At 50.9% G+C, this 9,810-nt stretch overlaps 1 protein-coding gene across 1 annotated transcript in view; it reads left to right on the top strand.

Annotated features, from left to right (window-relative positions):
• The first annotated feature begins 836 nt into the window (after positions 1–836).
• Positions 837–9,810, top strand: part of SYP (synaptophysin) — an 11,873-nt gene continuing 2,899 nt past the window's right edge. Inside the window, exons 1-6 of the mRNA XM_019629678.1 lie at positions 837–923; positions 2,091–2,156; positions 3,308–3,432; positions 6,113–6,308; positions 7,011–7,202; positions 8,418–8,748. Coding sequence (XP_019485223.1) covers positions 888–923; positions 2,091–2,156; positions 3,308–3,432; positions 6,113–6,308; positions 7,011–7,202; positions 8,418–8,744 — 942 coding nt within the window. The 5' untranslated portion in view covers positions 837–887 and the 3' untranslated portion in view covers positions 8,745–8,748. The remainder of the gene's footprint in view (positions 924–2,090; positions 2,157–3,307; positions 3,433–6,112; positions 6,309–7,010; positions 7,203–8,417; positions 8,749–9,810) is intronic.

The raw sequence follows: 9,810 nt of genomic DNA, 5'->3' as shown, positions 1-9,810 counted from the left end.
TGTTCAGCATCTTAGCTGTAGAGGGCAGTGTCACTGGCCCTCATATGTGGGATCCGAACCGGGGCCCTCTGGCGTCCCAAGCCAGTTCTTAACCAACACGCCACTCGGCCGGCCCCTAAGTAGTTTTTATAGGCATTTCTTTCAGTATGAGTGAGGTTGAGCATCTTAAATTCCAATTGTGTTTAGTCACTGGATTTTTACAATGTGGCAATCACCATTGATCTTGGTGGGCCCAGTTTTCATAGCACGAAGAAGGGTTAATCCAATTAAGAGAGGGTTGAGGAATAAACAAGATGTAAAGTGCAGAGTTGGAATAGGCAAGAAGAGAAATAGGGGAGATGGTTAGAAGGGGAAGAGAGGGGCTTTAAGATGTGCTTAAATGCAGATGAGAAGAAACCCTCAAGACCCTGAACTATGTTTAAATTACAGGGACTTTGGACACTGCCAGCTACTAGCTGCGCGACCTTGTGCAAATCACTTAACCTTTGTGGGGACTCATTTTTTCTCATCTATAAAAGTGTAGCTAATTAATAGTCCTACCACATAAGGCTGTTGTAAGGATTAAATGAGTGAACACATTTAACAAACTCAGTAAAGGGCCTGGCAAAAAGTAATACTGTAGGGCTGAACGATCCTCCTCTCCCCAAACATCTAGCCGTGTTTTCAAAGAGAACTATCTTCCTAGAATGTTCTCATGCCTCCAGCCTCCGGGCTGGAATGGCCGCCAGCAACTTAGAAACTGCCTCTGTGCGCAGGCGTGCGCGGCCAGAGAGGTGGGGGCGCGAGGGGCGGAGCTGCGGCCGTCTGGGCTGTTCTGATGATCGAGCGCTCCCCCCGCCGCCGCGCCCGCCCTTGCTAGCAGGCTCCTCCCGCCCCCCGCATTGCTGATGCTGCTGCTGGCCGACATGGACGTGGTGAATCAGGTACGCGTTCCAGCACCGCGGACAGAGCCCGCTGCTGCCCAGCCTCCCCGCCCGGGTCGCAGCGGATCCGCCGACTCTGAGAGGTGGTGGTCAGGGTCCTGGCAGCGGACACCCGGTCCCCGACGCTGGGGCTGGGGTCTGCGGCAGATCAGGGAAGGGGGAGGTGGAGAAAAGGAGTGCATCCTTTGCCGCAGCGAGGGCCATTCTCACTGCCGCAGCGGGGGCCCCCAGAAGCCCGGTTCCTTACAGGAGACCGCGAAGGGTGGAAGAAGGGGTCTTGGGGATAGGGTATGGGCAAAGGGGGAGGAGGGGAGAGTGGAAGGAAGATGGAGGGTGCTGAGGATGAGCTAGGAAACAGAGCGACAGAAGGCATAAGGGCGGAGGTGGGGGGAGAGCTGACACCCGTTCCTCCAAACACAGACGGTACCCCAGTAGACGACCACCCCTTCCCCCAAGGCAGACCAAGGGGGTCGATCCGGTTTTGTCTCCCCAAAACCCCTAGTCTTTCCTCCCCCAGCACATATCCAGTGAAGCCATGTCCCAGCCCTCCCCCACCTTAATCAGCTCAGACCCTCTCTGCCATCTCACTCTTTACCACCTCAAAACCTCACTCCCTCTCTAATCAGTACCAACCCCTCCTCATCCTTATGACCTCAGACCCCCTCCATCACCACCATCTGACTCACGTTTACAGCTGCAGACCCCTCCCCCACCCTAGCCAACCTGACTCTCTCACTGTTATGACTCACCTTCACCACTCAAGACCCCTTCCCCCACCCTAATGAACCCCGACTCATTTCTCACTCTATCCACCCGATCCCCTTCGTCATCTGACTCACCTTTACCATTTCAGATCTCTCCTTCCCTAACTCATCCTGACTCCACCCCCATCTTCCGCACCCCTGACCCCCTCTGCCATCTATCTCACCATCTCCCCAGACCTCTCCACCAGTTCTGAACCCCAGGGATCTTCTATCAGAGACCCTGTGCCCACACCTTCCCCGAAGTGTCACTTTCTCTTTCTCATCCCCTCTCCAAACAAACGTCGTCACTCCCTCCTGGAGGTCACATGCCCTATCCACAGGGGGCATCGCCTGGTGGCCTTGCCCCTCACCTCTGCTTCCATCCCCAACAACCCCATCCCCTCCCCACTGATTTTCTCTTCAGCTGGTGGCCGGGGGTCAGTTCCGAGTGGTCAAGGAGCCCCTTGGCTTCGTGAAGGTGCTGCAATGGGTGAGTGTGGTCTGGGCCATGGGGAGAGAAAAGGAGGGAGGTAGTGGGGTCCGGAAGAGCAGGGGCAAAGTAGGGGTGGGGAGCGAGGTATGAATGGGTGGGTTGGGGTGGAAGGGGCTCCAAGGATGAAGTCCCAGGGGTTTGGGGCCAGAGAATGGGTGGGCTGTGAAGTGATAGTCACATAAGGCCAAGGGTACTCCCGTTGTGAAGTGGAAGATTGTGACGTCCTACCTCCTCTCCTGAGGTGAGAGAGAGGCAGGGGAGGTGGAGCCTGAAGCTGGTTGCTGCGGGAGAGACGCAAAGCCAGGAGAAAACCAGAGACAGTGAAAAAGACAGAATGAGAGACAGGGAATGATGGGGACAGAGATGGAAATACCAAGAAAAAAGACATACAGAGATATGAGAGAGCAAAGACAAACAGAAAGAGACAAAGAAAAGGGAGAGGGAAAGATGCACAGAGAACAGAGGTGCAAAGAGAAATCGATGCAGGATAAGAGGCAGAAAAATGGGGTTGGGGAGAGAAAGAGACAGAGAAAAAAGAGACACTCAGGAAAAAGAGAAAAAGAGAAACTGATACACAGAGAAAGGGAGGCATGAGGGAGACAGAAAGAGCACCATACAGAGACCAAGTAAGAGACAGAGCAGGGAGATAGAAACAGACAGACTGAAAAGTAGAAAGACATAGAGAGAGACATACATTCACACAGAAAGAGACAGAGAAAAAAAGAGCCAGAAAGAGACACACAGAGATACCAGAGAGGCAGAAAGAAACAGAGATATGGAGAGACATCTGAGAAAGACAGACACATAAAGAGACAGAGACAGAGAGATACCGAGAGAAATAGAAACAATAGAGAACAACAGAGACTGACAAAAATGCGGAGAGACTTAGAAATAGAGAGACTGAGACAGAAGAGAGAAAAGGAGGGGGTCAGAGCATTGAGAGGTAGAGAAAGAGAGAGACAGTAAGAGATAGCCACACCCCTGTAATCAGCTTGTCCTTGGCCTCCATGAGCCCTGATTATGGGGTGGGGGTGGGGACTGGTCCATCTGCTGCTGCCTGTGCTGGGCCCTGATAAGTCCAGAGGAGGGCACCCCCATCCCACATGCACACAGGCTCACCATGGCCATTCCCATTCCTGCTGCCCAAGGTCTTCGCCATCTTCGCCTTTGCCACATGCGGCAGTTACAGTGGGGAGCTCCAGCTGAGCGTGATTTGTGCCAACAAGACCCACAGTAACCTCAGCATCAAGGTCGAATTCGAGTACCCCTTCAGGTGTGCCCCCACCCTAGCCCGCTGCTGGGAGAGGGCGGGCTAGGGTGGGACGTGCCAACACCTCTGCCTCCGTGGCCCCTGCCTAGCCCCCATCTCAGGAGACCACACCCATTCGGGTCACAGCACATGCACTGAGCACCTACTTTGTGCCTGACACTGCTCTGGACATCTAGGACATGTGATGAGCGAGGCAGGCATAGGCTGTTGCCCTCTGGCTATTGTCTAGTGAAGGGAGGGGCAGGAGATGGGCAATAAACAAGGTTCACAAGTAAAATTATATAAGTAGATATAGCCTTAATACAGTAGGTACTCAACAAATGTTAGCTGATATTATTAATTCATTCCCATTCATTCATTCCACACACATTGTTTGAAAATCTGTTGTATGCCAGGGATTGCTCAAAGTGCTGGGGACATAACAGTGAACAAAATAGACCAAGTTCCCTACCCTCATGGAGCCAACATTATAAAAAAATAATTAATAAAGAGGACAATTGCAGATTGGGAGAAATTCATGGAGAGCATCCTCATACAGGGTTTTATGATAGAAAATAATGAGGGGGTGCTGTTTAGCTATAGGGAATGATTAAAGCCAATTAAACAATTCTGATATTTCTTGTGCTCATACTTTGTGCTGGGTGTTAGGTACATGAGAGTGAGCAGAAGCAGGCAAGGTCACTGCCCTCAAAGAGATGCTTACCTCCTGGAGGGTGGGAAGACAGAGATCCACAGACAAAATTTCAATAGAGGCTTCTAAGGCTCCTCCACTACTTGGACAAATCACATAACTGCTCCGGATCTCAATTTCCTCATCTGTAAAATGGGGTAATAATACTCGCCTTACAGGGCTATGATGAAAATTAAAGGAATTAATACTTGTAAAGTGTTTAGCGCAGGGCTGGGCACACAATAAGTGCTCCATAAGTGTTAACATAAAGAAAATAAACAAGTTTGAGGGACTCAGGAAAGAGGTCACTAATTGAGTTGGAAATTGGGAGGATTTTGAGCACTAAGAGTCAATGGAGGCTCAGGAGGTCACCCAGAGTGAGAGGGCAGAGTGACGAGAGGAAAGCCCAGCATAGACCCTGATCAACGGTTGAAAGAAAAGGACGTGCCAGGAGGCCTGAGAAGCAGGGAAGCAACCAAGGATCCATAGGCTCACAGAAGCCAGGGAACAGGGTTTGAGGAAGGAGAGGAGGGGGAGTTGGCAGCATGGGCTACTTCTGAGAGCAGGCCCTTTGGGAATCCAGAAGACCACAAAAAAATCTGTGGATGCCCTGCCAACACCTCAATGCCCTGAGGATCTGACCTTTACTCCCAGGAAATGTCTGTGCTCTGGGTCCCCCTGACAACTCCACCCACTGCCCCAATACCTCCCAAGGGCCTTGTATTACCCCCCTGGGATACCCCATTTCTAACCCAGCACACTCTAGAAACCCAGAAACTCAAACCCAGATTTAACTCTTAGCTCCAACATTTAGCAGCTACACAACCTTAAGCAAATAAACTTGCTGAGCCTCTGTTCATCTATAAAATGGGTATAATAATACCTGCTTTAGAGAATTGTGGGTGAGAGGGTCATTAAATGAGGAAATTGTATAAAGTAGTTAGTAGGGGATCAATAAGCATAAGCCTCAGGACCTTTGCTACACAAGGGCACTGGCACCATCTGCTCAGTCTCAGGATCCTGCCCCCCAATCTGAGGTGAGAGCTCGGGGACCCCATCCCAGTCCTCCCCACACACATTGTCTCCCTATGACCGCTCCATCACACGGGAAAGGCCTTAGCCCCGTGCCTTCCCAATCTGACCCTCCCCCCCATATACACACATCCTGTTCCAGGATCCCGTCTATCCTCCTGTCTGTCTCTTCCTATTTTGTAGTCTCTGGGCTCTCCACTACTATGCATGCATTTCCTCCTCTTGGGGACCTGAAGTAGGATGGGAAGAAGAGTCAATATGTAGGGGGAAAACCGGGTTCAGATCCCAACTCCGCCATTCCCTTGCCAGCTGAGTAACTTTGAGCAAGGTAATGCACTTCACTGAGCCTACATTTCACTTAAAAAAACATTGAGCATCTCCAATGCAGCAGCACTGTTTCAGGCCCTAGAAAACCACAGTGAACAAAACAGAGAAAGGCTCTGCCTTCTCTGTTGTCACAGTGGTTACAGTTGCTATCTAAAAATCAAGAAATATCAGCAAAAATCAAGAAAAAATGGTATGTCAGATGGGGTATCATTGCTATAGTGAAAAATGGAGCACGGGAGGGGACTAAGGAGTACTGAAAGGGAATGGTTGAATTTAATTTTCAATAGTAAGATCAGGGAAGGCCTCACGGAGAAGAGGACAGTTGAGCAAAGCTTGGAGGAGATGAAGAGAGTAAGACATAAGGATATCTAAAAGAACATTCCAGTGCAAAGACCCTGAGGTGGGAGAGTGCCTGGTATGTTCCACGAATAACCAAGAGGCCCAAGGTGCCTGGGTGGGAGTGAGGGATGAGTAAGACTTATTTCATGGGGATGCTATGAGCAATCAATGAAATGTGACTGGTACACAGTAGGTGCTCTGTGGATGGTTATTTCCTCCTCTTCCTGGGACCTTGTCAATCTGGGGGACTCATGACTGGGCAGGGGGAAGGGGGTTCTTAGGGCCTGGGCCACACCTGCCCACCTCTTTCTGCAGGCTGCACCAAGTGTACTTTGATGCACCCGACTGCAGAGGGGGCACTTCCAAAGTCTTCCTACTGGGGGACTACTCCTCATCGGCGGAATTCTTTGTCACTGTGGCGGTGTTTGCCTTCCTCTACTCCATGGGGGCTCTGGCCACCTACATCTTTCTGCAGAACAAGTACCGAGAGAACAACAAAGGGCCCATGCTGGTGAGCCCCCACAGCCACTTGCATGCAGGAGCTTGGGAGCATGGAGCCTTGGGGAAACAGCCATGTTCATAGGCCACACCAAATCCTGGACAGGCCCACATGCAAGCAGCCACCATAATAGCCACACATGTTACTGCTGCTGCTGCTGTTGCTATGAGTGTTAGGAACACCAAATCATAGAGTGACAGGGACACAGTTTTAGCCCACACAGAATCCCAGACAGGCCTACTAACTGGAAACCTGCCACCTCTCACACAAGCACACAGTATAGATCAAAGGAAGGAGCACACAGAGGTTCACTGTGACAGTCACGCTGGTCGTGCCACACAGACACACTGATTCCTACACAGCTGTATTCATGCACCCTCATCCCAGACACAAAATGACACATATTCCCACATTCAGACGAAAGTGGAAAGACACATTACTTTCCACAGATTCAGCAACCATCCTACAGAATCCCCCCCCACTCTCACCCACATATCACAATTATACTCCCACATCTTCTGTGTCACGTACACACGCACAAGCCCAAGCTAGGAGGGCCGCCTTCAAGTGAATGTTGGGGAAAAGGCAGGGGAGAGACAGACCTCTTCTGGGGGACCCCCGCTAACAAGAATGCCTGTGATCTGAGGAGGCCCCACAGCCCAGCATGAAGCAGCCCACTCACAAGGCCATCTTCCTCTCCCCTGTCCATCCTAGGACTTCCTGGCCACGGCAGTGTTTGCCTTCATGTGGCTGGTTAGCTCATCGGCATGGGCTAAGGGGCTGTCAGATGTGAAGATGGCCACAGACCCAGAGACCATTATCAAGGGGATACCTAGCTGCCACCAGAAGGAGAATACATGCAAGGAGATAAGAGACCCTGTGACCTCTGGCCTCAATACCTCGGTGGTAAGCCCTGGGAAGCTGGCTGGGCTGGGTGGGGAGGAGAACCGGGTCACTTGCAGTCCAGCATGGGGAATTGTGGAGAGAGAATGAGAGAATAACTCAGAAAAAATCCAAGAGGGCTTCCCGGAGAAGGCATGCCAACAACAGTGCCTTGAAGGATTCGATAGCAACTGTAACCACTGTGACACCACAGACTGCCCCCAAGAGAACATGAGATCTTCTGTCTAATTAAGTTTGAGAGACCTGGATCCCAGGCCCAGCCTAGTCATGTAAAATCTCTGGCAACTCAGTACCCTCTCCATATATGCAAAATAAGCAACTTGAAATATTTCCCACCTGGACTCCCCCTACTGGCAGGAGTCTCTCTGAGCTCAAATCCCAGCTTTGCCACTTGGAAGCTCTGTGACCTGAAACTAGTTAGTTAGTCAGCCTTTCATGCTTCAGTTTGAGCATGTAAATTGAAAACTTAGAATAGGTCCTGTTCCAAAGCTGAGTATTTAGTGAGCTAATAACATATAAAGTGCTTAGAAAAGGGCTTGGCATATGGTAAGTCATATACAAACGTTATAGATGTCAAGAGTACAACTCTTTCTGCCTGAGTTACTTGCTGGCTGAGACCGTAGGCAACTTAGCCTCTCTGGGCCTCAGTTCCCTCAACCGTAAAGTGGAGATATTAGCTCCTGTCCCCAAATTGAATTATATTGTATATATTTATTATAGATACATATAAAACATATTTTTGTGTTTATAAAACATGAATGTTTTCAAAGTATATATAGACTTCATACATGTGTCGTTACACATATTTGTGTATACACATGTGTACTTATGCATCTATTAGTTGCATATTTTACATATTTAATCAGTTATGCTTAACATTTTATTATATTAAAACTTTACATTTGCTTACTATATTTTATACATGTATAAACGTGTATATGTAACATGTAGATGAGCAATATATAAACACATATATGTAATATTACTACATCTCAACATCCTCGGGAATCTGAATTCTAACATTCGCTGCCCCTCCCCACCCAAGGTGATTTTTCTGCATTTTGATGTTCATGAGCCGGGACTCAGAGGGTCCGGGTTTCAGAAACCACCACCCTTCCGGAGCCCGCAGATCCATGCCCAACGCGCGCGGCCTCAACGATCCCCGGGGCCGCCAAGGTATTGGGCGCGGGACGACAGCCGGGCTTTTTCTCCCCGCAGGTGTTTGGCTTCCTGAACCTGGTGCTCTGGGTCGGCAACCTGTGGTTCGTGTTCAAGGAGACAGGGTGGGCCGCCCCATTCATGCGCGCGCCTCCCGGAGCCCCCGAGAAACAACCGGCGCCCGGGGACGCCTACGGCGAGGCAGGCTACGGGCAGGGCCCCGGCGGGTACGGGCCTCAGGACTCCTACGGGCCCCAGGGCGGCTACCAGCCCGACTACGGGCAGCCAGCCGGCGGCGGTGGCGGTGGCTACGGCCCTCAGGGCGACTACGGGCAGCAAGGCTATGGCCCTCAGGGTGCGCCCACCTCCTTCTCCAATCAGATGTAGTCTGGTGAGTGATGGGCGGGCGGTGTGGCCAAGGAGGGTACCTGAAAGGAGATGGGCGGGTCAGTGAACCAATAAGAATCTGGAGTAAATATGAGCCGCTGGAGTTTGCAGCCAGTAGGGAGGCGGAGCTACCATGCTAAGAGCGAAAACCTATCCAATGAATGGAGAGCAAGAGTAGGGTGCTTGAAGACGAGCAGAATGAAGAGCCAATGAGAGAGGTAAAAGTGCGGCTCTGAGGGAAGGGACTTGGCGTAGTGCAGAATCAGCGGAGCCTCCGGTGGAGGGAAGAGGAGTGATTAACAAGCCAGTAGGTTATGATAATACCAATAGATGGTGTGGGTAAACAGGCTTGGGTCATGAAGGTCAGACAAGCTCACCAATCTGGAAGGGGGTGATAGATCTGCCACCTCTCCCCAACTCTCAAGGTGAGGGAGGTGGTGTGGAATTTCAAAGAAGGAAAAGGGGCGGGGCGGGGGCATTGGAAAGACTTGCTGGCCTTCTTTCTGGACCTGAAAAGAGAAGTGAGGTTTCTCTCATATATGTTGGGGGAAGTTGGGGAGAAGAGGCAGGGGGATTGCGTGAGAGGGGAAAGGCAAGGAAGTGGCAACACAGGGGTGGAGGTCGTTTCTGGCACTTGGACAGGATGGAAAGGGCAGGGAGGAGTTTATTACCCATCCCACATCTAATTCATCAAAAACTCCTGTTGGCTCTACCTTCAAAATATATCCGTAATCTTCCCACTTCTCACTGTCATCTCCCCTCTTCTCACTGTCTTCTTCCCTGGACATCTTAACAGACTTCCATCCCCATTCCTGTTCTGTTCTATTCACCGCATTAGGAGGGATCCCATTAAATCCTAAGTCAGGACACCGTCCTCCTGTGCCCAGAGCTCTGCCAGGACTCCCATCTCACTCAGATTAAAAGCCAACACCTTCACAGGGCCCTACACAGTCTAGCTCCTTTCCTCACATCTCTGGCCTCTCACCTCCTACCACCCCCACCCCACCTCTCTCTCTCTCTCTTCTCTCTTCTCTCCTCTCTCCCCTCTCCCCCCTCTCCCCCCTCT

This window comes from Hipposideros armiger, unplaced genomic scaffold (genome assembly GCF_001890085.2).
Source record: "Hipposideros armiger isolate ML-2016 unplaced genomic scaffold, ASM189008v1 scaffold_862, whole genome shotgun sequence".
In the NCBI taxonomy this organism is placed as follows: domain Eukaryota; kingdom Metazoa; phylum Chordata; class Mammalia; order Chiroptera; family Hipposideridae; genus Hipposideros; species Hipposideros armiger.
Note: the sequence above shows the minus strand (reverse complement) of the source record. Positions and strands in the feature narration are given on the sequence as shown.